The sequence below is a fragment of the Fusarium solani genome, assembly GCF_023522795.1.
Source record: "Fusarium solani strain SB1 chromosome Unknown bctg00000001, whole genome shotgun sequence".
Taxonomy (NCBI): Eukaryota; Fungi; Ascomycota; class Sordariomycetes; order Hypocreales; family Nectriaceae; genus Fusarium; species Fusarium solani.
This window is the reverse complement of record NW_027072156.1, coordinates 396,782-421,594: the sequence shown is the minus strand read 5'-3', so window position 1 is coordinate 421,594 and position 24,813 is coordinate 396,782. Positions and strand designations below refer to the sequence as shown.

General features: G+C 53.6%; 7 protein-coding genes across 7 annotated transcripts; 5 read left to right on the top strand and 2 right to left on the bottom strand.

Annotated features, from left to right (window-relative positions):
• Positions 1-1,143: 1,143 nt before the first annotated feature.
• Positions 1,144-2,908, top strand: MRS44_002211 (uncharacterized protein; the record flags this gene model as incomplete). Its single annotated transcript, XM_046284828.2, has 2 exons — positions 1,144-1,270; positions 1,338-2,908. 2 exons carry the CDS (start codon positions 1,144-1,146, stop codon positions 2,906-2,908), a joined length of 1,698 nt encoding a protein of 565 aa, XP_046126781.1.
• A 515-nt stretch (positions 2,909-3,423) lies between these two features.
• MRS44_002210 (uncharacterized protein) lies at positions 3,424-4,429 on the top strand (the record flags this gene model as incomplete). The annotated part of the gene is made up of 5 exons (XM_046271546.2): positions 3,424-3,689; positions 3,755-3,782; positions 3,841-3,933; positions 3,987-4,185; positions 4,353-4,429. 5 exons carry the CDS (start codon positions 3,424-3,426, stop codon positions 4,427-4,429), a joined length of 663 nt encoding a protein of 220 aa, XP_046126780.2.
• Positions 4,430-4,926: 497 nt separating this feature from the next.
• On the bottom strand, positions 4,927-6,249 carry MRS44_002209 (uncharacterized protein; the record flags this gene model as incomplete). The annotated part of the gene is made up of 1 exon (XM_046284827.2): positions 4,927-6,249. One exon carries the CDS (start codon positions 6,247-6,249, stop codon positions 4,927-4,929), a length of 1,323 nt encoding a protein of 440 aa, XP_046126779.1.
• Positions 6,250-7,705: 1,456 nt separating this feature from the next.
• Positions 7,706-8,434, top strand: MRS44_002208 (uncharacterized protein; the record flags this gene model as incomplete). Its single annotated transcript, XM_046284826.2, has 4 exons — positions 7,706-7,921; positions 8,140-8,157; positions 8,208-8,337; positions 8,388-8,434. The coding sequence occupies 4 exons, from the start codon at positions 7,706-7,708 to the stop codon at positions 8,432-8,434; spliced, it is 411 nt and encodes a 136-aa protein (XP_046126778.1).
• A 1,441-nt stretch (positions 8,435-9,875) lies between these two features.
• On the bottom strand, positions 9,876-11,768 carry MRS44_002207 (uncharacterized protein; the record flags this gene model as incomplete). The annotated part of the gene is made up of 4 exons (XM_065622732.1): positions 9,876-10,671; positions 10,719-11,353; positions 11,476-11,594; positions 11,660-11,768. The coding sequence occupies 4 exons, from the start codon at positions 11,766-11,768 to the stop codon at positions 9,876-9,878; spliced, it is 1,659 nt and encodes a 552-aa protein (XP_065478804.1).
• A 9,941-nt stretch (positions 11,769-21,709) lies between these two features.
• Positions 21,710-22,668, top strand: MRS44_002206 (uncharacterized protein; the record flags this gene model as incomplete). The annotated part of the gene is made up of 2 exons (XM_065622731.1): positions 21,710-21,750; positions 21,927-22,668. The coding sequence occupies 2 exons, from the start codon at positions 21,710-21,712 to the stop codon at positions 22,666-22,668; spliced, it is 783 nt and encodes a 260-aa protein (XP_065478803.1).
• Positions 22,669-24,175: 1,507 nt separating this feature from the next.
• Positions 24,176-24,715, top strand: MRS44_002205 (uncharacterized protein; the record flags this gene model as incomplete). The annotated part of the gene is made up of 1 exon (XM_046277458.2): positions 24,176-24,715. One exon carries the CDS (start codon positions 24,176-24,178, stop codon positions 24,713-24,715), a length of 540 nt encoding a protein of 179 aa, XP_046126773.2.
• Between the last annotated feature and the right edge of the window lie 98 nt (positions 24,716-24,813).

The window sequence follows — 24,813 nt, the reverse complement described above, 5'->3', positions numbered from 1 at the left end:
TAAACGCCGTTGGTGGAGCGACCCGGGAACCCTTGGACGGCATCGGCACGCGAGTCGACCCCGAACCCTTGTTGCAGAAATGAATAACAAACAGGGATTGACTTTTGGGGATCAGCTCAGAATAGCAATGACGGGGGAATGCCTGAGTAAGAGAGGATGATGGATGGATGCAGCGTAAAGATGACCCTAGGACAGTGCGTACAGCTCATAAACTGTATTTCAGCCACCATCACGGCATCACCTTGAGAGGGATCCCCCTGGTTTACGGTGGCTAATACAGTGCGGACACCGCCACAGGGCAACCGGGGGCCCGCGGGTCCCTCGCCCACGACCCGGGGACCATGCGGGCTCCGTTGAAGCGGTAGAGTCCCGGCGAGTCTAGAAGTGACTCCCCCTGCTGCGCCAAGTGACGTCGGCAGTGCGCGTCCCGACGCGTCCCCACAACCTGAACCCATCCCAGCCTCAGCAAAGTCTCAAAGGACGGTCAGAAGTGTAAGTTTTGGCCTGTGAAACCGTGTTGAGGTGACAACAATCATGCTTTGCCAAGCTCAGGCCCCCAAGACAAACAAACCTCATCGGAACATGCTCAGGCACCAGAAATCGTTCAGCCCAGCCTCATCATCGTTTGAGAAATGGACCCTGCCAAGCAAAAATGGGCGTCCAAGCACAGCCCCCGCCAGCTGACGTTGGGTTTTCGCCCTCTGAAAGAACATAGCCTTTATTAAAAAGACAGCAAAAAAAATAATATCAAATCAAAACAGTCCTTCCTGGTGCTTATTATTAGCTGCCCTCTAATGCAGGGCTGATCCTCATTATTCACCTCCTGTTCTCGCCTCGCAGATCTCCTTTGTTCATCTTCTGCCACGTCGTCGGACGTTTTACTAGTTGCCGTTTCGCAGCCCAAAGCCAAAGCCAAGACATAATTAATACCTCGACTTGACCGTTACTCTTTTGTTCAACTGTCGGTCAGAACCTTCTTTCATCAATCTCCCGACAAATAAACAAAAGAGGTTGGAGGCGGTTGGGTCCTTATCTCATCTCGACTCCCCGTTCTCTCACAGACTGCCTCTCTCCTAACAAATACTCCACCTCCACCACCTTCCCTCCCCCACGCAGATCCGACAACACCCTCCAACTCCAAGAATGGAAGCTCGTTCACTTTCTGCTCTCAACAACCTCGCGAGCAATCCGCCGCAATATCCCATCAACCCTGCGCAAGAGCGGCAGGATCCTTTAACTCTCTACATCTCCAGAGTTCCCGGCACTCGAGGTAAGATTTTGGCTCTCACCTTCAAGTCCCCGTCATTGGAGCTGACACTAACCACTTTCTGTACCAGATGTGATTCTTTCGCCCTTTAAGCCTCAGCTTAAGAATGTTACCGGCGAAGATGTCGCCAACTGCCTTTACTACGTCCATCACGAAGCCCCCTCGACAGAACTGGTGAATCCACCACCTTTACGAGATGACGGCCACCGATCTTCGAGCGACGACAGCTCCTCGATGCGAAATATTCCCAGGAAACCTCTACCTGGGTCAGCAAGACCCCTGACACCTCCCACCCGTGATCATCTCCCTGTCCCCCCTTTCGGCAGCGAATATCAAGATCCTGGCCGGCCTCGCGGGCTCTCGGTCAATTCAAGCTTGGATGCTGTTCAGACAAAGCCCGTGTGGCCAGGCAACAAGCATTCGCTGGATGAACCCAGGCCTGATCTACCACCTCGGCCGACCCCCGTGCCTACAATTCAGGCTCCTACTTCGCCGCTTGGCCGAAAACCAATCGGTCCCCGACCAATGTCCAGCCCTGCGACCAACCCCGAAAACGATAAACCTCTCCCGCCTCCTCCTGGGCCATACCAGGCAGCCAACTTTGACCATATGACGAGGGCGAGCCAGGTCCCAGGAAGAGCAACCCACAGTCGCTCGCCGTCGCCGAGAATAAGCTACGAAGGAAAGCCTTTTACACTGGCACTGATCCGTCGTGATCCGAGCACAGGAAACCAGTGGAACGTCGCGCACGTCTCGTCGATTCAACCCGACGGGCCACAGCCGGATCAGGATGATTCAAACCCGCTCTTCGGATCCGTGCCACCCGTCGCGCAATCGCCGAGTAACGGAAACGCCCCCATCAACGTCCAAATCGAGACGCTGGGTTACGGAAAGTTCCGCGGCATGCCCGCAAGGCGAAGCTTCGACGCCGGCCCTGGTACGGATGCTAACCAACCGAAGGACGGAGGGGTCGTTCTCCAGAGAACGGTTGCTATGGGGTACACAAAGAGCTGGGCATCCAACTGGCGAGAAAAGCTTAACCAGGAGGGACGAGGTCACGGCCGATCGGGAAGTGTTGGGTCGATGGATTCTGTTGGTGAAGCCCAGTCTCCTACCGAGCCACAGATTTCCATGCAGCCTGGCCCAGGTCTGAGGCCCCGGGGGCACATCTTTACGAGCCCCTGGAATGGCAGATGCGAGTTCCGCACTGCTCCTTCTGGACGCAGTCTCAAGTGTTACCACATCTTGCACGATGATCAGCAATCATTCAACCCTCTCGCAAACCAGGGTATTGGTCCGCCTCAATCCAGCAGCATGCTGGTGAGCGAGCTGCGCTTCAACCTGCCAACGGCTGAGCTCTTCAAGTCCCCTGAAGGTCGTGAGGAGGTGAAGAACCAGATTCAGGGGCACTTCAACAAGCTCCTCAAGCGAGATGGCCGGAGCGATGTTTCTTACGATGACGATGGCATGGTTTCACCATTCGATCTCAACCTGGGTAAAGAGAAGGCCGGCGGTGGCAACCGCGGGAAGAGGGCTAAGCTAGGAAAGCTCATTATTCATCCTGATGGGTTGAAGATGCTGGATCTGGTTGTGGCGGCCAACATGGGTCTATGGTGGCAAGCATGGGAGAGGAGCTTCTAAGCTGGTATATGGAGCATAGTGTTGATTTTACGGGATTTGCATGGAGTTTGGGATTTTGATGGAATTATTAGCATCTGCTGTACTTGATACCTTAGAGCTGCATAGCCGTGAGGACGAGACGACGTGACGAGGCATTGGATGGAGGATATGATGAATGACCACTCAACTTTACGGCCAGTTTGCAAAGATACCAATCAGAAGCAAGGAATTAATTGAGATTTACCAAGTAATTATTAATTGAACATGTTTTGTACTGTCAATGGTGACGATGATCTTGAGTAATGATTGTCTTGTTGACGGCAGTCACGTGCTAGGTCACGAGCACAGCAACCGCCAATCATCTGCCTAGCATTGTAATCTCCAAATCCCGCTGAGCAACTTTCCCGAGCCGAACACATCCATCACGTCAATCCCTCGCCTTCCGCCCTCAAGCCGAACCCGACCCAATTGACCTCGCCGTCAATTGCCCTCCGCCGAGTCCTACCCGTCGTTCGACCTCCCCGAGTTAATCGAAGATGGCCCCGGCCCTGCAGGCCTCGACGGCCATGCTCGCGCGCCGCCAGCTCACCTCCAGCTCCCTCGTGGCCGCGAGACTCTTTGTCGCCCAGCAGCGAGGATATGCGACGCCCCAGGGACCTCCCCCCGCCAACTTCCGGACGAGCAGGCAGGTGCAGTGGACGTGGGATAAGGAGAGCACCCTGGACCGCGTGGGCAAGTTTTTCCTCATGACGGAGATGGCGAGGGGCATGTATGTGCTGCTCGAGCAGTTCTTCCGACCACCGTACGTTTACTCCATTGGAATCGAGAAATAATATTTCAGGGGTGCTGGGATGCTGATGAGAATAGCTACACCATCTACTACCCCTTCGAGAAGGTATGCCAGAGAGCTTCACGTATCCGCCCGGACCGAAACATGAGCTGACCCGCCGCAGGGCCCCATCTCCCCCCGATTCCGAGGCGAGCACGCCCTCCGACGATACCCCTCTGGTGAGGAGCGATGCATTGCCTGCAAGCTCTGCGAGGCTGTACGATCCCCTGTATCCGACAATGGGAGAATTCGATGTGCTGACCCCGATAGATCTGCCCCGCCCAGGCCATCACCATCGAGGCCGAGGAGCGAGCCGACGGATCCCGCCGAACGACCAAGTACGATATCGACATGACCAAGTGCATCTACTGCGGTTTCTGCCAGGAGTCTTGCCCCGTCGACGCCATCGTTGAGAGCCCCAACGCCGAGTACGCTACCGAGACCCGAGAAGAGCTGCTGTACAACAAGGGTGCGTTGTCCCAATTGATTTCCGCCGACGAATACCTGTCCATCCGAGGGCTCAATTGGGCTTCTTGGACGGCCATTTCTCTTTTTCCGAGCTCCTATGGTCGTCTTGATGATCCAATGCCAGCTCGGACATACGGTTTCGAATCCTTCGGCTAACATGTCAAACAGAGAAGCTCCTTTCCAACGGAGACAAGTGGGAGCCCGAGCTCGCAGCCGCCATCCGCGCCGACGCGCCATACCGATAAACCCAAAAATCCAAATATCTACGAAAAGGGAGATGGAGATACTATCAATTGCATTATTTGCCCCATTGTTTTTGCTGCTGCCTCGAGCTGTTTAGCTGTTTAACGTTGTAGGAACATGTTTTTTTGATGCGACGGGGCAAGAAACAATGTCTGAAAGAGTGGCGAGGCCCTTTCAGACGGTGGTGGAGGAGATGTGTTGTATATAATCTAGATCTCCAGAAAACGCCCCTTTGTCACTCATCGGATATGGCAGTCTCTTTGGTGATGCGAGGTGAGAGGGAGGTCTAACTTGATTAAGCAGGTGACAGCAGAGTCAAGACGTGGGAGGTGATAAGAGAGTCACATAGGAAGTGATAGGAGAGTCAAGGAAGATGTAGGTCTCTTGATCTAGGCGGAATCTTGGCTGACTGCCTCTTCAGCTCGATTACGACTATTACTTCGAATTCATCAACGCCATGGAATGCTTCTAACACCGCTCAAATCATCATCATCATCGCTCAGCACTTCTTGCTCTCGGGCTTGCTATCAGCCGCCTGAAGCGCAACCTCCATCAGTCCCGAAGCAACCTGCCTCATCCACGAGTGATACTGGGTCTTGCCGGGGTAAAAGGGACAAGCCGCGGATCCGCTCTCCTCGCCGAACTCGATGGTGTAGGCCTGCAGCTTTCCGACGCCGCACTTGGCCGCGTAGTATCGGCCCTGGGCGTAGTCGGTGCTGGCTCCGGCAGTTGGGTACAGACCGACAGACTCCATGACGGCGTACAGGGTGGCGCCGGCCTTCTCCATGGCTACCTTCATGCGGTTCGCCAGCGACTTTTGGACAGTGAGGTCCTGGCTCTTAATGTACTCCTTGTATCCAGTCTTGGCGGGCTCGTCACCCACGACACCGCGGCGACCGTTGTACTTGGGGTTGAGAAAGTTCTCCTTGGGATCCTTGGTCTGGGCGTTGTCATCACCCCAGGCATAGAGGATATCACCACCGAAAGAGTGCAGGTCGATGAACCAGGTCAGATCCTTGTACTTGTCCATAGCCCAGACGACACTCTTAGTCTCGGGCTCCGAAGTCGGCGACGTGCCGTGGAACACCTCGCTGGAGGGGTCATCCGAAGAAACACCCGAAAGATCAGCGTTGGGGCTAAAGGCCTTCTTGTAGTCCCAGATGAAATCATAGTTGCGGTTGATGTCGATGCCGATCTTGTCGGGTCTACCCTTGGAGCTCTTGGGGTTGCGGTTCTTGCGCCAGCACTCATTGGTGGCCTGGTCGTACTTGACACCGTCCGGGTTGACGAGTGGGAGGATGACGATGCCGGCGTCGAGGGCCTTGCGGACCTGGGCGGCGGAAAAGGTCGTCTTGCCGTACTTGAGGCCCTTGTTGGCCTTGCGGGCGTGCAGCAGGTCCGACAGGAAGTAGACCACGTTGTCAGGTCCGCCGCGCTCACGGGCGTGCACGCCGCTGATGATGAGCAGCTTGGGCTTCTTTCCAACCTGGGCGCCCAGGAACTGGAAACCCTCATACGACTTGTACGGAGGACGGATCAGCTCGACATCCTTGAAGGTGTTTGCGAGGCCCTGAAGAGCAGACGAGACTTCGGTGGGCGTGAGGATGGACTTGAGGTCGCGGTCAGAAGTCGAAAGACCCTTGGGGACAATGGCGCCCTTCTTGAAGCGATCGCCCTTTCCGATAGGAAAGTCTGGCTCCGGACGGGATTGTCTGGCGTGCAGGGCAAAGTGGTTGGCCTCACGCGAATCCCTAGGGACGAGGTCCGAAGGGAGAAGGCAGGCGGAGGCCGAGAGGGCAAAGGTGAGGAGGTGAAGCTTCATGATGACGAAAGGGTTACACGAGGGATGTGAGAAGAAGCATGAGAAGGAAGAGAGTGAAAGAGGGTGGGCGTTGATGGCTTTTTATCCTGTCTTGTAAGCTCGTGTCTCGCTCACCCCATGCAGGATGAGCTGTGCAGGCATGGGAATGATGCTCGTCCACAAAGCCTCCTTCCTATCCTAGCCAATGTTTCCTCCCTCGATCACTTTTTCTTTCCCCTGGCCTGGAACCCGTTATCCCGCATACCTTACAGTGAATAAACTTCTCGGGGGTTTGCGTGGTGCTTGTCAAAAGGTCAAAGAAGCGGGTCGGAGGAACCGTCTAGATCTGGGAGGTGGAACAAGTCTATCTTTGATCGACTTCGGGGAACTTTTGGTTGGGGACAAATGATTGGACAAGGGGAGAGGGGAGATCATGCGACGGTTGGACGACCAGGTCGGGATTTGTTTATGCGGAAAGAGAGAGGCGGGAACGTTTGCTGGACTTGGCAGGTAGGATCTGCGTCATGTTGATAAGTTCTAAGTTGCAGGAGAGGGTTGCTTTGATGTTTTGCGAGGTACAGCTGCAGAGAGCTATTTCCGGTGGTTGGCGTCGTGGCTTTAGGGTAGCTTGATGGTGAACGAGGGAGTGATAATTCACCGACGGAGATCTGTTCAGGTATGTTGTTTCAATGTATAATAGAATGTTCGAGGTCCGTTAAATAAAGGAGAAAGGTCTACTTACAAATGGTTCATTCGTCCAAATACTGTATCATCCGACCTGGTTATTTACTTCACATCTCAATTGAGCCTAACAACTAAAGTCAGCCTCAGCTGGTATGCGCCTCCTCGGGCTTGCCGTTGAGACACGGAGAACTTAATATTCTCAACCCCGGAAAAACAACATACAGTATAAAATCTCGTAGGTAATTCACAGACCAATGTTGAGCAGGTCTAGTCTCCTCGGAACCTCCTCCGGAGCCGTGGCAGCTGTGTAGGTGGGACCAATGAGGATAGGGTAGATTTTGCTGACTCGGTAAAAGAGTGAGGTGAAGTGTAGTTGAACAACAATTGAGCCTTCAAAACGATGTGAATAAATCCACAAAAAATTCCTCTTATTTAACACATACAGAATCATATATGCCCGTATTTACAAAATCAATCCATCTCTCGTCATCGAGTTACAGCACCCAACATCAACCCCATCTTCCCATCTCAATTATCCTCGGCACCCTTCAACCAATCAAATCTCCCAGTTCCCGCTGACGTATCTATCTCCGGCCAACCACCACCGAAGGCCGAAACTCTCAAGGCATTTGAATCACGTGACCATTCCCAATCCCAGCTAGCTCCGACTCTCTCCAGAAACAACGAGAAATTTATCATCACCACCTCCAAACCCGGCCTCATCAACCTCTCCAACCGCTCACCCTCCTCCCCACCAATTGAACAAGACAACTTGTCCAAAAACTTCGCAACCATGTTCCGTACCGCCGTTCTCCGATCCGTCGCCCGCGTCGCCGCCCGACCCGCCGCCGTGACAAGATTCGCCGTCGCTGCCCCCCGCGCCGCTACCGCCGTCGTCGTCCCCAAGATCCAGAGCTTCCAGGGTGTGCGGTTTTACAGCGCCGGCGGTGCGCTCAACAAGGAGGAGGTCGAGGGCCGCATCATGAGCTTGCTGCAGGGCTTTGACAAGGTGAGTTTTTGACTCTTCGGGTCTGCCGGGTGGATGAGGGCATTGGGGAGGGGTTGGCTTCGGCATGATGTGGGTTGATGGATGCTGAGGCATTGATCTTGCTGGAGCGAGCATCTTGTCACAGCTGACATCAATTCCACTGTTAACCGTCAAATCCCGACTCTTCAATACCTATATCCAAACTTATCAGTCACACATGCTAACAAACTCCACCTCAGGTCAACGATGTCTCCAACGTACGTCTCGAACAGCTTCCACTCACCCTTCAAACCTAACACACCAGCAGATCAAGCCCTCCGCTCACTTCGCCAACGACCTCGGCCTCGACTCTCTCGACACCGTCGAGGTCGTCATGGCCATCGAGGAGGAGTTCAGCATCGAGATCCCCGACAAGGATGCCGACTCCATCCACTCCGGTACGCTCCCTCTCTACTCTCCCTAAAACTTGGTACTAACCCCCCTCTAGTCAGCCAGGCTGTCGAGTACATCCTCCACCAGCCCGACGCCAACTAAGCGCCCTTGTCCTTCACCATCCCCCTCCCCCTTGTACAATTAAACTCCATGACACACAAACCCCCTCCAATCCTTCACCACAAGGATTACTCTCAGACACGAACCTCAGAGGCGCCGAAAATTTGGGGAGGGGAGAGGATAAAAAATCCAAATCTTAATCTCGGCGCACGATGAGAATGGTTGTCAAATTTTTTATAAGACGGCTGCGGACAAATGGGGACGGGCCCGGAGAGAGAGAGAGACATTCGTACGAATATAAAAAAGAATTGGCGGGAGAAAAGTGGTCACCGCTTGATTCCCGAGTGTCCTTGTTAAACCCATTTCTCTCGAGATGTGATGATGCTTTGCAGGAGACATTCCGTGAAGTGGATTGGCATGGGCACCTGTCTTCCAAGGGATGTACGATCGGGGACATGTTTGAATCTCTACTACTGTGGCTTTTACCTTGACCTAGTGTATAGAAACACCCTACTGAACTACATGGCGTCACTGTGCGTATTTGGGTGTTGCTCAAGTTGGTGTTGCATGTACGAGTGAGCACTGAGGGGTCAAGTACAAGGTGCATGACCAAGAAAACGCAAGAACTCGCAGGCTTTCACGAGAGATCCCTTAAGCCGAGCGACAGTTCTCGGGCTTAGAACGCTTTAGACCGCTGCAATCCATCTTGAGCCTCGACTTCACTACATATATATGGACTCAACATCACTTCATCAAGACTCAATGAGCTCAAACTCAGTAGCCAACCTGGCCCAGCAAGTATCGCTTGTTCAGTTATCCATCCTCTGTAGGTAGATTTTCTTGCATGATTCCTCCCTGACAGCTTTCAACGGGGTCTCAGACCTCCCCTTGTTCATGTTTTTGTAATCCCAAAACCCATACCAAAACACCGTGCCCAGACACAATGAGATTGATCAAGATGGACGACAAGCACCCTGAACATCACATGGCCTCCTGGTACAGGAAGCGAGTGACATCCATGTGAATACTCGTCTCCCTGACAAACAAACCGACAATCCAACTCTTAACCTGCAATTCTGCCTGGGCATATAGACAAACAAACTCAGATAACCCTCCGCCCCAAAAGATTTGATGGTGATTATCAAACAGAATAGATGGGAAAATGTAAAAAACTCCTAGCCGTGTATCCTATATCCTTTTTGAGTCCTGGCCTTAGATTGCTATGCATCCGCCTTGTTTTCTCTTTCCCAAGTTCCAATGCTGCAATTCAAATGTCGTCCGGCAGGCCAGAGAGGCTAGACTTGCTTGCTCGTGTCCAACGAAATGCAATGGGCGTTATTGGTGGTGGTGTTGTGCTGTCCACCTAGATCATGGCTCATCAACTCTTCGCCTTTCAACTCGCTTCTATCAATCGCCAACTCCAACGCTGGGGCCATTAGATCGGGTCAATTGACCCGAGTCGGAGGAACATGTTTCACTTCCATCATCGTCCACTGACTGGGACCGAGTCTCGGGTTGTCTTGGTTCCATTGGCCGACGACTTGCCGGCAACGACACCTGCATAGCTGCCCCAGACACCCATGCCCAGGCCTGCCGAGGCACGCTTGGAAGCCTTGGAGGTAGAGGCCTCACTATCGTCCTCCATGCCATCCATCTGGAACATCTCGTCGTCCTCGTTGATGCGCGTGGTGAATCGTCCGTTCATGGACGAGCTGATGCTACCGCTCGAGACATGGCGTTCCATACCTCGCTCCTTGCCAATGGGGCTGATGGGGCTGATGGCGTTGCCGGTTCGGGCAGTTGAGGGGTGGAGAAGAGGGCTGGCATTGCCAGTAGCGTCATCTAGACGGCTGCGCTGGAGTTGTTGAGACAGCATCGACATGGCCTCGCTGCCGGATCGCAGCGAAGAAGGACGGTTGAAGCCGTTGGTGCCACCCATCTCCTGGGCGAGCACCGAGTTACGCAGGGGGCTTCCCACATGACCAAACGCCGACGCTCCTCGGAGAGATCGAGAGGTTTCCTCCTCTTCCTTCTGTCGTTGGAACATGGGCCCCCATCGACTGGGGCTGGTTCCAATGGGGCTGCCGTACTTGCTCAGTCCGTCAACCTCGCTATCGGCTCGCATTGAGCCTCTTCGGGCCTTTTCGACAGGGGTCAAGAGATCCTGCAGATTTTCCGGCACGTAGTTTTCAGGAAGATTATCATCGTCATCACCGAAAGCGAACCCGGCCTCCCAGTCTCGATCAACAGACGTCTTAGGCATGCTGGAACTAAGCATCCTGGGCTTGGCGAAGCGAGACGAGTGCATGGCTCGCTTGCCAAATACTCTTCGCCATTGGCGTGAGAATTGGGTGGGCTTCTATCCAACGGCGCAAGGAGGTGTTCAGAGGAGCCAAAAGCGGATGTGTGAAGCAACTTCAGGGTTTCAGAAGTGCGAGAGTCCTTGGCGTTGCTAAGCGATGGCGTAGGAGATTCGATACCGAATTGGGACGGGACGGAGGAGGGCCAGGGAGCTGCGGGAAATCGGGCAGCATTGGAGATGCCGTTTGAATCGAAAGAGGCGGGAAGAGGAGCGTCCAGGACGGATAGACCTTTGTTGACGGGGGATAGTCCAAATCCAAAGCGCACAGTATCTTCGTCTCGGGGCGAGCCGTAGTTGGATCCAGTGTAGGACATGTCGATGGTGGGAAGGCCATTCTCGAGGCTGGGCTGACGGCCTAAGGAGGGCTGTTCCTGCTCATCATAAGGGTAGGCTGGAGTATACGAGGGCGCGTCAGCGTGGTAGAGAGAGGTGGTAAGAGCGCTGGTCGAGGACTGATTGTTGCTCGCGGATGTGGGGTTGGAACGTCCTGCGAGAGCGGGAGCTGCACCTATCGTGACGCCATTCTTGCCGTAGTTGATGCGTCTGCCATCGGGGAGGACGTGGATGTTGGCACACTTGGGTCCAAACTTGCAGTTTCCCTGCGCGACAAGACAATGGTCAGTGTTGCTCTCAAAAGCGTGATAAACGATGCGACTGGTTCGACGCGAAAATGTGGTTGACGGGCGGGCGGGAATCGGCGACCATGATATGGCGCACGCACCTTTGCAAAGTATTTGCAGACGTTCTCGGCAGCGGTGCTCAGATCGTGGCTGAAGGGACAGGCATTGCCAGCCTGACAGGCGCCCTGACGGAAGAACTTGCACGGTACGTGGGACGTGTCTATCACGAAGCTTGTGTCAGTCGAGGCGACATTGGACGATCGCGGGGGGTCGTGTGCAACATACTCGGAGGGCTTCGGGGCCCATCGAAGCGGGGAGCGGGTGCCATGGAATTGGACTGCGAGCCGTTGGCGACGTTGAGGCTACCGCTCCGAGCGTGGCGGTATTCGGGCATGATAGAGGAGAGGAGCGAAGAGATTCGCAGGGGAGACGGGCGAACCAGAGTGGTGGAGGAGGAGGGAAGCGGGAGGGAAAAAGGAAGCAAAAGAGTCCAGTTAGAGACCAGAAGAGGAGAGGCTGAAGGTTGCGTGAAGCCCAGCGGCGGAGCGGGCGGCAAAGGAGGGCCGTAGTGGGTGAAAGCGGGCGAGGGCGGCCGAGGTGGGCGTGGGTTGATGGACAATGGGGTTGATGGTGGGGGCGGGCGCTGGTCGTTCTTGGGCCTGGGTCAGGGCGACGGATGTGGAGGGTGGCCAAGTGTGACTTGGTTCACACGCGGTTGTAGTATGCAAGCGCCTTGTACCTCGGGGTCAAACGCCGGACTCCGTGGTGGTGCAACCCGGGGGGACGACAAATGAACCCACGGGTGAACGAGCTAGTATGGGTCGAGAGGCTTTTCGGACCAGCGCGATGGAACGGCGGGAATAACGATAAAGATATGAGGATGAGATGTTGGGAGAGATATTTTTGGTGTTGAGGAGAAGAGAAAAAAGAGGCGTGGCCTTGGAAGGTGCTTTCCTGCACGGAAACGATGGAAGGCACCTGACGAACTGGAACCGACAAACCTGGTAGGTGGGCAGGTACGAAAGAAGAAATCAGGTACCCCGGACCTTCCAAAAAAGACAGTGCTATGACGGAGAAGATCTTTTGGTTGGTAGCTGATTGCAGCAGCTGAAAAAGTAGTGCTTCTCAGCCAGCCTTTTGCAACCAGAAACGATCACCACTGACAAGACGTGACAAATGTGATGGCAGGTCTCTTCAGTGGGGATGAGAGAGGGCTTCCAGGGCGTGTCAGTGGATTCGATACCCGCCAGAGCTCAGAACGGGCACTCTCCACCGCCGCTTGTAAGCCTCCACTGCAAGTCAACAGACAGATTTGGACTCGAGGTATCCGCAAACGTCCAGGCGGCTTATATGAGAAATAACTCTTGCTCAACGTGGGAAGAAGAGGACCGGGAGCGAGTGATCAATAAGCAGATCCAAGTGCGGATCCGTCGGGATGCTACTCCAGGTATAATAAGCAGGATGAGGTGAGAGCACGATGTTGCAGTTGAGCCTCGAGAGGGTGGTAGTCAAGTCTGGCACGCGACCGAACCTGATCGTCATCGGTAGTAGGCGTTAAAAAGATAAGAAGGAGTCGAGGAGCGAACGACTAAAAGACCATCACACATACAAGATGAAAATGGAAACGTCTGATATGAGTGGGCAAAGGGGCCTTTTATTCCACCCTGGCTTAAGAGCCGCTAGGCGGAGTAAGACACGACTATCGCAGGCAGAGGACTCCCGTCAACTCTATAATAGTGAGCGTGACTGCTCGGAATAGGAGAAACCTCTCCCGTGTGTCTGTTGGTCCACGATGGTTGGATGGTTGGGTGTAGAGGCGAAGTGGTGGGTTGACGATGGTGATGGTGGTGTTGAAAATCGTCTACTTGCCCACCGTGGGGAGCATAGGTAGGCATCCGGCCGGGAGTTTTGAAACCTCACAGCCCCTCTTGTTTCTCAGTCTCCTCTCCTCTCGTTCTTGGCAGCTGGGCGGATAGATACGAAGAGCAGGGTCCAGGAGTCTAGAGGGCCCTGGTTCGCGGGCGTTCTGCCTATTCACGCCTCGAACTGCGGACGAGAAAACCCCCAAATATGCAGAGCGGATCTGGATTTACAGGTACAGCCTCTGTACGATCTGTATATTGTACATTAAACGGGCAAGCCATAAAATAAACTTCTAGGTTATTTCTCTGGTCTTCTCCTGACTGGTCTCTCGTCCGTTGTGGCTTCGTCCCAAAGCAGCCGTCAGACTGACAAGCCATGGAGGAATCAGGCCATATCGAGGTCACACACGCAGTCAAGGAGAGCTGATGCATTTGATAGAATGCACTCTGCCGTCCCTGGGGGTTGCATCGCGTTTTCTTGGACGACACTCGTGGATCTCATCTCAGCCGGTCCGGGGGGTCTGCCGTCAAGGCTCGCCCACTTACATCTGGGAGGCCAAAACTTCAGCCCATGCCACCATTCCAGACCCCAGGGGGAGGTCCCCATAACCCAGCTTGCCGGTGAAGCTCTAACTTGCTCGGGACCGGATGGCGTCCAGGTCCGCGGCTAGATCCAGGCTCGCCCGCCCATCCGCAGCTCTGGAACCTGAGTGGCGGGGATGCCGTCCACCTACCGTCAAACCACATGCCGATGTTGTTGTGCATTCTTTTGGCGTTTTGGAGGGCATGTACTATTCCTCGTTGGGAAAACGTCAAGAAGCTGAGGGAAAGGTATTCCTGGCCAGGGTCGTCGAGATCTTCGCCACCTGCGCCAGGCCCGGCTGGTCATCCACTTACAAGAAGCCTGACAGACGGATATCCAGGATCCGAGCGTGTCAATCTTGGACAGTCTCCCGTATTTCGCTATAATGACGATTGCAGATCCCTCCTAATCATCTGCCGTGTCGTCTTGACTCTATCTAATCAGTCGGTGGTAAAATGCCGTGACCTCCATAATCAGATACCCATGCATCATGACCAGTCCATCTAGAATCATATGGTCTTGGAGGCATGCCGGCTCGACTCAGCTTGTCAGACCCCAAGGAGCGGACCCCTGTCTGTCTTACATGCGTCTCTCTCCAAGCCCACCAACCGTTCACTGCAGCCTCGACAATCAAGGCAAGTTTGCGTCTATCCCTAACTCGGCCGGACCAGACCCCCATCTGCCCATGTGCGCCTCTGGTTGCATCCACAGAAGGTCGTACAAGACCCTCTCCCAATAGCCCGTCAGTTGTCCGTCGCTGCTCAGCCCAGACTAGACAGGGCCGGCTCGATTCGGACTGCGACGCGTTGCGCTTGCGCAGCTTGCCGTGGCAATGCACCACTCTCTCGTGTCGTTGCTTGTAACATGTCTTTGGCCAAGATCATGCTTGCTTTTGCTGCGGTTGAATCTCTTCTTGGTGATGGTATCGCTTAAAGATGTCGCTTGTGTTACTGTGGCCTCGTAACGCTCCAGATCCGTAGAACCCGGCTTTAGAAATATCTCCGCGCTGAAACGAGAGACCCTGGCTTCTCCATTCCGTGATATGCCCCCGTCTCCCATCCCCATGTTTTCAGTTGTTGGTGTTACCTCAGCTCACTATTGTACGTCGACTGACGACATTCTGCATGCATCCTGGCACCAACCCCTGTCCCCTCAGGTCGCGCGGCCCTTGACAGAGTCGCATGAGCTTGGGACACAGAGCATTCCACTCATGTACACAAGACAAAGAATGTGCAAGTTTATGAGAGCGATTGAGTTGCTCGGATTGCATCCCGTCCCATCTGCATGTAGGTACCTATTTGTTGCAGTGTGAGGTGCATATCGGGCCCGAAGCGCATGGATGGGCCTGGGGGCGCGGTGCGGCGCTCTAGTGGAACTCAATCACTGACAGCCAGTCGATCAGTGCCTCCTTCCAGCGCCCTTAGTGGCTGCTGGTCCCCTAAAGACGCCCAGGGCCAGTGCGCCTACAGGGGGCTTCCACAACCCCTCACAGAGCGGGGGTCCGAGCGCCCAAGTGGGCCCTTGGGTCCAGAAATAGCCCCGCGGCGGGCGTGGGCAGGCAACTTCAACTCCAACAACCGCATCGCCATCCAATATCCATGTCCTGCCTAGGACGACGAGTAGGACTCTGCCCGTCTGCTCACGATACAAAACGCGTGGGCACATGCACACCCACTAAATCGGGATACCCGTTTCAGCCATTCTCTGGGTGGAAACGCGTGTGGGCATGATGAGTCTTCTGTCAGCGTCCGGGTGAAGCCGGATCTTAGCAGCGTCGTCCTTCATCACGATCTTTACCACATGACTTCTCCCACCGTCGTCTGTCCTTGTCGTCATATCTTGGGGTCCTGCATCCACACCTCCCATGCTCTCACACCAACACGCCTGATCCTGATTATCGTCTCCGCTAAAGCCTCCCTCGGGCTCGTTTCGTCCCATCCCGAGCCTTGCTCATCTCCACTCTCCGCGAAGGGATCCCGCGATGCCGCTGTCTCCGCCGTCTCTTACCCGGTCGGCGATGTTGCTCTGCAGGTATCAGCGTGCGGTCAGGCTCCGTGAGCTAGGGTTGATATCGACCTCTACCCAACACCCTCCTCGGTTCCATCCGCTATTTGTCTGGACCAATCGTGGTCAGCTTCTGTCTCGCGGGTTCCATCCTGCATCAGACAACCCTGCCTGCTCAGCCCTTGACCTGCGAAGCCTCAGCTAATATGCTCCCAAGGTGTTGTCGTTTGCAGGCGTTCGCAGCTTTTTGTGAACCAAGACAGCCTTTCTAGGGCTGTTGAGTTTTGACCTTGCAGACTGAATGGGAATCTGGCCAGTCATCTTGACTAGCATCCATCCTTGGACCGGTTTCTCGATCTTACAGGCCAAGGCACGAGAACCCCCTCAAGAAGCACAGCACTCGAGATGGTCGTGATGAACAGTCAAAAGACCAACAGTGCGTCTCGCTTCTCCAACTCTCTGGCCCCGTAACGCCACGGGCCGGCCTTGGGCAAGCCATCAGCCATCAGCCTTGGTTGTCTCAGGCGGGTGATCACCAACACCACCACCACCAATCCCAAGTTCATCGACGCCTCCATCCTTCATTCGTCGCTCCCGCAACTGCAGCACACCCTTCTTTCAACGACTCTTGGGCCTCGTTGGGCCTCCCTGCCCCCTGATTATTATTCTCGTGTTGCTCACTGCCGCGGACATGACATTCCAAGGAGAATCTTTGATGGTTCCAACATTGAGGCTTGCCGGCATACATTACTTCCGCAGCCTTGGAACGAGCTATTGGTTGCCGCACCGTACAGGTGAGCATCGGTCTGCCGAGTGGCTTGGCTGCCGTCCCCAGATTTCACAGCCTTTTACCATGTGGCGGTCTTGTCGAACGTGCGACCCGCCCCTCTCCACCAAGCTGGGTTTCCCATGCGATGTCTTTGATCCTTCTTCCACTTCTCTCCAGCTCGAGTCGCCGCCAACCACGGTGATGGCCAAACCTGGGCAACTTGGCAGGCTTTCATGATCCGGATTAAGCGCTCGGCAAGTGTTGCGCTAAGCAGCGCGACACCCACTCCCATGAACCACCCGCCCTCGTGCGCGCCTCGATCGCCCTGAGCACCACTTAATCGACATGCCTCAAGACTAGCCACCACACCATCACGCCTGGCGAGATCGACTTATTCCTTGACCCCGACTACAGAGTAGCATCTCTGAGCAATCTCATGATCCCTGCCCCACATCATCCGACCGGAAACCCGGCGGAGCCATCAGTCTTGTACCACACCATCCATCGCTACGGCTTCGATATCCTTGCCCCGTTGACATGTCTCCGCGACAGGGCCAAGCTGGTGGTGGATTTGTCTCAACAAGGAGACAACATCCGGCGAGAAAACTCCGGCGAGTGATGACGTATTGACCCCTTGACGAAGCAGGGTTCTCGGGGTCCAGCACCGCACTTCTTGCAGAGACCCTTGCGACGATCTCTCAACGGCCGCCATGTCTTGCTCCCTGAAGATGACCCTTGTTCATCCTTTCGGCCGTGTCATCTCGCTGCCGGCATCGAGTGCTAGGGGCCGACGCTGCCGAGATCGTTGCGACCCATGCTGTTCACAGCCATCTGATCTTTGGCGTCTGCGAAAACATCATGCGAGGATCCTTTGAAGAGCGACATCAGAATATCACGGCGACTATGACATAGCTCTTATGGCATCAAGACGTCTTAATTACGATTATGAGCCTAGGCGTTCTAAAGTGTCTCACGGGGTCCTCCAAGTCCATGACAAGACCAGTCAAGCACGCCTCCCTTGTTGGTCAGCTCCCTCACGGAGCCTCGTCTCGTTATAAGCTCTCGACAAAGGATTACAGAGCCCCAAACCCACGCCTCATGGCGGGTACACCCAATAGCACGCCGGATCTGGCTGGTGGACTACGGCGCAGGTGACACCTTAGTGGGTGTGTGTCTTGGGCCAGGTTTCAGGCTCGCGAGGCAGGCTGTAGCCTTGACGGGCGTAACGGCCTCGTATCACGGTGTGGGAGAGTTGGCGAATGGGGACGAGGGACGGGCCGGCAAGGTGAGTCGAACGAGAGTCCGACAGAGGCGGGACGCGTGACGAGCCGCGTCTCGAGCCGCGTCTTTGAGTGGGGGATGCCTTTGTCGGAGGGGACTCTACTATGCTACTGTCCAGACCCTGGTGAGTGACATTTGAGTATGTTGCATTCACGTTGAAGAAGGTTGCCAGTCGCGTCTTTGGCAGCTGTGGACTGGCATTCCCGGGCCAGTAGCACATGGGTGTGTAAGTGAAGATGACGGCATGTGGCGTACTGAATATTCTAGGCTGGGATTCGAAACACAATGGCGGTCTGGTCCCTTTCCGCATGTTCAAGATTAACCTCGTGGCGACGCCCGCGTCTGTGGGAGGAGCGAAAGCGAAACACGGTTTACAAGCCACGAAAGGGCAAAGCCATCATGATTACGAGTGCGGTTCTACTACCCCGGCGAGATGCCAGTGGAGTCTCGCAGTGGGAGGGTTGTGGCAGGGTCGATGCCCGACATTCAACGCAACCGCTCTCACACCTCAGGTCACAAGAGATGATCGAAAAGAGGGGATTCCGCGAAGGGATTCCGCGGCAGGAAATGATTCCAATCCCACCTCTGTTTGGAGTCTTGGCTCGGAAAAGGCGGGATGCTGAGTACGCAAAGGACAGGGCGTGGCCAGTGGTACTTGTCGACTTCACGGGCAACCATAACTTTCCGGTTTCTTTATTCTATGGGTGGCGACCAAGACCCGGGTTCGCCATGCTTGTGATATGATTGTTGTTGTTGAGGGTGTCCTGGAGGGCGAGACGAGTCAGGTCGTTGACGTTGTCGTGGGGTTCCATGTAAAGGAGTCGCTGAGGAGTCGCTGTCCTCTGCATGCGCGATGCTCGAGCCGTGAACATTCCTGTCAAGTGATGGGTTCGTTCTTGGAAAGATCTGTAAGCTCATGATCCTATGCTGCCGACTCTCAAAGAAGTCGTCGTTGGTCGGGGACTTGGTCGAACATGCTGGATGGATGTTTGTAGATGGTTCGTTGGTCTGTGGTGTGACTTGGGAGTGAAGGATACCGGCCAAGATTAGAAAGTGAGAAGATTCGCATTGCTTTCCGTATCAAAAATTAGATATGCCATGATGAAGCTTCTGGGGAGCCCTGTCGTTATACTCGTCGAACCTGCATCATCCGGACATTGCCCGCGGGCTGCATGTCGACGCTTCCGGATTAGGAAATACCAGAAATGAGTCATTCTGGCTCATCCTGAATCAGAGTGATTTCTTACCCCACTTTGCGCCAAGACCCACTTGCCGCTGGCCCAATACAGTGTGCCTGTGCTGGCGATGCACTGGGAAGATTCTGGAGGAGGGCATCACAGTCTATCAGAATGAATCATTATTGCTCAGAACATGTCGACATGAGCGTTGCATTCGGGTACAAATACGTGAGTTCTGATGATTAGGGGTACGGCGGGATGGAAGAAGGAAGGATGGTGCAATAGAAGAGGTGGTGGAATGGGAGTGTATAAGTAAAGATTGAGAGACTGATGGTGATAGCTTCAGGAGACAGAACCAAGATATTCGTGATACAATCAACTTGGGTAAATGTAAGTTATTGATCTCTTTATATGTGTTTATCTCCGTGTCCATGAAGAGAGAAACGGAACACGACGACATCAGCCATCTTGTTCCAGTCAGACCTTAGCTCGCCATGTCTTTTTTATCTGCGTTTGACCTGCAACGATCCAAGACAAGGTCAATGCAGGGTTGCCTCAAGGAAGCCAATGGCCGGGCTGCTTTGTTGTCTCTTCCCCTTTCACTGCAATTTTAACCCGCCCCAAGCAGCCGGTCGCCTCCATCTATCCTCCCAATCAGCGGCGTGTGGTAGTCAATATCCACCATAGTCTCCAGCGAGGCAGATAATCTTCAATATTTTACTTAATCCCACGCCGAGATTCATTAGCTACGAGCTGTCCTATTGTGTCTATGCTACGAGTGAATGTCAACGCCTGCATGAGTGTGTTCACTTCCACCCTTCCAATGGATATCAACAGCAGATACATACCTACAATGAGTGGACAAGTAGGGTGTGGCGTAAGACACCAAGCTACCGCACCTTTCTGCACTGCAATTTTAACACACGCCGAGCTCCTTGATTGCGTCAACCACCCGGTGGTATTCGTTCTCAACAGCACGTGGCGATAACCAGAACCATCTATTCATAGGGGGAGTAGATGGAAGCAACCCAAAGCGAGTTCTTAGCGTGTGTTGGAATTAAGCAGTGAGGCCCGAATGCAGTAAGCTTGACTACCAGGTTCTGCTGGGGACGGACTATGTCCATGGTGAAGCGGTCCCATATTCCTATCATATCCTCTTAATGTTTTAGTATCGCACACAAATAGAGACTATGATCTCAAGCTGCTACGGCCATCTATCTGTAGTAAACCTTCCTTTATAGGATTTTCCTTGCTATCCATTTATCACCGCGAGAGAACACGGTGGTGACGTGCAGCAGGGCGTTACTTCATTTGCGCTGTAGTCAGTTTTAAGTCACGGAGAGCTCCATGTCAGCTGTAATGGTGCCTGTACGGCCGCAATTGCACTGCAATTTTAACTCACGCGGAGCTCTTTCAGTGCCTAGGTACGTTGCGTCAATCAGGCGGCGTCCAATACCATTAGACCTTCCCACACAGAAGTCAGCATAAACCTCCAACTCGATCTCTACAGCAGAGCTAAGCTAATCAAATCTGTTTATTTCTGAGATACTTCGGTCATCACATGGTCTCATCTAAACGAGAAGTACTTTGCGTGTAAGGATATAAGATACCTCATGTTCACCACATTATCCTCCCCCATCTGCTATGATAACAACACAGGGGCGAGGTACGGAGCCACGGCTTCTGCCAGCTTTGAGAGAAACCGTGACATGATCCCCGCTGGACCCCTTCCGTCGTTAGGTCGGCCTCCGACCCCTTCACTGCAATTCTAACGCACCATGAGCTCCCTCGGTAGCTGCGGGGGACCAGCCAACAGATGGGTTTGAGCGATTCGTAGCGGCCGGAGCCTCGATTTCACTGCAACTTTAACCCGCCCGGTTTATGGTGGTTCATTTTTGAGTGAAAACACAACATCAACGCCGCTGGACTCCCTTCGTGAGACTGGCCTCTGATCTTCACTGTAGTTGTAGACTATCTGCTCGTGAATGGAGGTTGGCTCTTGCAGGGGTTGCTTGTGCTGTAGGTATATGTATCCATCTAATGAATCCAGGGTCACAATTTGTGACCCTGGTTATTCCCTTCACTGCAATTTTGACCGGCCCGGAGCGGGCTCTCCATTGACAATCAACATCACATCTCCAACCAGAGCACAATAGTTTTGACATTGGTAATCAGTATCCCGTAACCAAGCGAATTGAGTTGCAAAGCCACCGCCAGACTCACCAACACAACGTCGCACCTACCATAGCGTCGACTCAATTCCTGCTGCGCCTCCTAGTGGTTCACGAAAAAAATGGCATCTTCGCAAGTACTCTACCTTTTTAATCCACAGAACCATAGCATAAAAGGCTTATGATGATAAATATACGATCATATATAGACTTTAGAGTATAATTTATTTATTTATTTCATGTTTTTATTTATTTATTTTACTCTAAATTGCGTTCCTATAGCCCGGCAGAGTTCTCGTTGCCTGCCTACAGCATGCCATTTTTTCTTGGTCTGGATGGCCTCTTATCGCAAAACGTCGATCATGGCTGAGAATAGCTTCACCCAGCGCCCTGACTCACCCTCTGCATCGCCCGTGTAATAGCCGCGCCGCAAGATCAGCGGGCATCGCTGACCAACCCGGAGACCCCGTGCTTCTCTGCTCACGCCATGCATACCTACACTCTTAGCGCCTCTCACTGTGCCGCACTGTAACGTATCACCACACTGTGCAATCTATCCCCCATCTCCCTATAAAACCATCGACCTCATCCCTCCAATCCTCCTCTCCTCTCTCCTCCACAACCTTTATCCGGACCGATCAAAAGTCGTCGTCCTTCCCCCTTCTTCTTTCCTCAAGCCCTAACCGGCCTCTCTGCAAACGTAGGGGAGGCCGCCGCCCCCTTAACTTGAACCAATGGCAGCAGCAAGCGCATCGTCCAGCTGCTGCGTCCGCAACGGCATGCCATTCTGGCAGCCTCAGCAATGGGACGCCGACGGATTGCCATAGTACCAGCGACTTCTGCTTCGAGCCCAGCGGAGGACTTCTGGACTTGCTCCCCGAACAATACGACAACTACGACTTTGCAAACTTGGATACCGACGCCATCTACCAGAGCTTGGATTGGAACTTGGATACTTCTGTTGGAGGTGTTCTTGACGGTGCTGTCTTGCCCGATATGAACACTGTTGAACAGGATCTTGGCATTGGAGAGGATTTCCTCTCGCAAGAGCCGCCTCTTATCAACATCACCAACACTCTGCAACAACAGCCAACATCATCATCGCCCCTCGCTCCCCCAACGACAACCAGCAACAACAAATCCCCCTCTATCCCAGGAACATCCACCTTTTCTCTCCACCCCTCCCCAGCCGCCTCCTCCTCTTCCGGCTCATCATCCTCTCACAAGCGCAAGTCCTCACCTGAGGATGAATCCGCTGCCGTGGCCCTCAAGCGTCAGCGCAACACCCTCGCGGCTCGCAAATACCGTCAAAAGCGCCTCGACCGCATCTCAGAGCTCGAGGCAGCCCTAGCCGCCATGACAAGCGAGAGGGACGACATGCGTCTACAACTGGCACGTCGTGAGGCCGAGGTGGATGCCCTACGGGAGATGTTGAGCAAGAAGTAACAAACAAGTCTACGTCAGTCGAATCTTGGGGGAAATGGTTTCGAATAGCCTCCCTTTGAAGGATGAAAGAAGTCACAGCGAATTTAGTACTATTGGTGGTTTAATCTGTCGGCTCCGGCGTTGAGGTTACTAGAGGGCATACAATTGCGGATTAGCAAACGGACCATTTTTCCCTATGTAGTTCAAACATGAAATATTTCTTTGCAAGCATATCGAACCAAGTGTGTGATTCCTTGTCAACAATGCCTGCTGTTGTGTCTTACTTAGGACGATGTCGTTCTCTTCCTGTTTTCGACTCAGCTCGTAGCTAAAGAATCTCGGCGTGGGATTAAGTAAAATATTAAAGATTATCTACCTCGTTGGAGACTATGGTGGATATTGATAACCACATGCTGCTGACTGGGAGGATAGATGGAGGCGACCGACTGCCCGGGTGGGTTAAAAATGCAGTGAAGTTTCATGGAAGGCATGGAAGCCGAAGGCTCTGTCCTCCGAACATGCCATTGGTTGGGTACAGTGGAAGCAACCCCCGCAGCTGAAGGAGCTCAGCTTGGGTTAAAACTACAACGCAAAGTCGTGAGAAAAGAGAGGCGATCGGAAGAGCCCGCTCAGCGCAGGTTAAAACTAGTGCTCGTCGAGAATGATCATGATTGTGGGCATCAGGGAGTCAGGGCAGCTTATCCCCTTGGAACACCAGCGTCGCTGCCATGACTTTCAGCACGGGTGAGTTGCCCCCATTCCATCCATTGCTTGTATCAGCCTTGCCATGGATCGTTGCTGGTTGAATGCAACTAAAAAAGCATGGCGTGTGTTATGCAGACCGCGGTTTATTCCAGATAACCAAGAAATCGCGGTTTGGATGAACCTATGTTGAAACAACACCACAGAGCATGACCCTGATAATCCTCATGGGGGAAGCCCTCAGCGTAGATTAAAATTGCAGTGCAAATAAAAATCTCTTTTCTCTTCTGCAAGTTCTCTTCTGCAAGTGTCGCCACCATGTCGTTGGTGCCAGTGCATCTGAGCGACCTCTGAGTGTGTCAAAATTGCAGTGCAAGATGGTTGATTGGAACAACTCATCGATGTGGCACCCATCTTTTGCAAGGGTCAGCTACTCTGGAAGCCATCAGCATTGACAATTGGGGCAGTTAACCGGTAGGGGTACCTCTTCATGGCATTAATACAAGAAAGCAGTCGTATCAATATATGACATGAATTGCGTGCCGGGAATAAGCGGCAACGAATGAACCCCTGCTGTTCTTATGGCGCGCCCTTGAATTGACCTTGTTCATCAATTAGTGAGCTCCGCAAGTCAGACGATATCTCATTCATCAAATATATAAGGAACGATCCCAACTCATCTAATGTTGGCATCTCAAGTTTCTCAGGCAACAAGGCTACCCTATACTTTTCCAATTCTCAACCCCGAATCACTGCCTACCATCAAGTACTCCGCTCGGGGCGGGTTAAAATTGCAGTGCACCCACTTTAATGTGCATCTGGGAGAATGGCCAACCTCCAATTCCGCCTCGCAACCCCAGACGATGCCCCTCAGCTCCAGCGGCTGATTCAAGCTGCGTTCCGTGCTGAAGACAGTAGAAAGGATTGGGTGGGAGATGCAGAGCTCGCAGCAAATTTTTGTATCGGCGTCGATGAGATCCTTCCCAAGATTACGTCTCCTGACAGCGAGATGATCATGGCCTTTGACGACAACGGCGCCCTAGCAGGAACAGTTGGCGTATTTCGCCGCAGCGACGACTTGGCAAGGCTTTTCTTCCTCGCCGTTGATCAGACTCTTCACCGCGGAGGAATTGGAAGACAGGTCCTTGAATATGCTGAGGGTTACTGCCAGAGGACTTGGGGTGTCAAGAAGTTAGGACTCGATGCGCTCACGTTGCGCAAGGAGCTTATTGCGTGGTACATGAGGCGTGGGTATGTCCCGACGGGTGAAATTACGCCGTTTCCTATGGACAAGCTTAATGGGAGGGCTTTGCCTGAGGGGTTGGGGTTTGTTGAGATGGAGAAGGAAGCAAGGTTGGAGGCATAGAATAGACAGTCAGTTACGGGGTTGGACTGCTGAGGCGGGGAAGAACTGGCATTCAATTCGCATGTAATCTAGTGAAAATGTCATATTGGGCGGAGCAA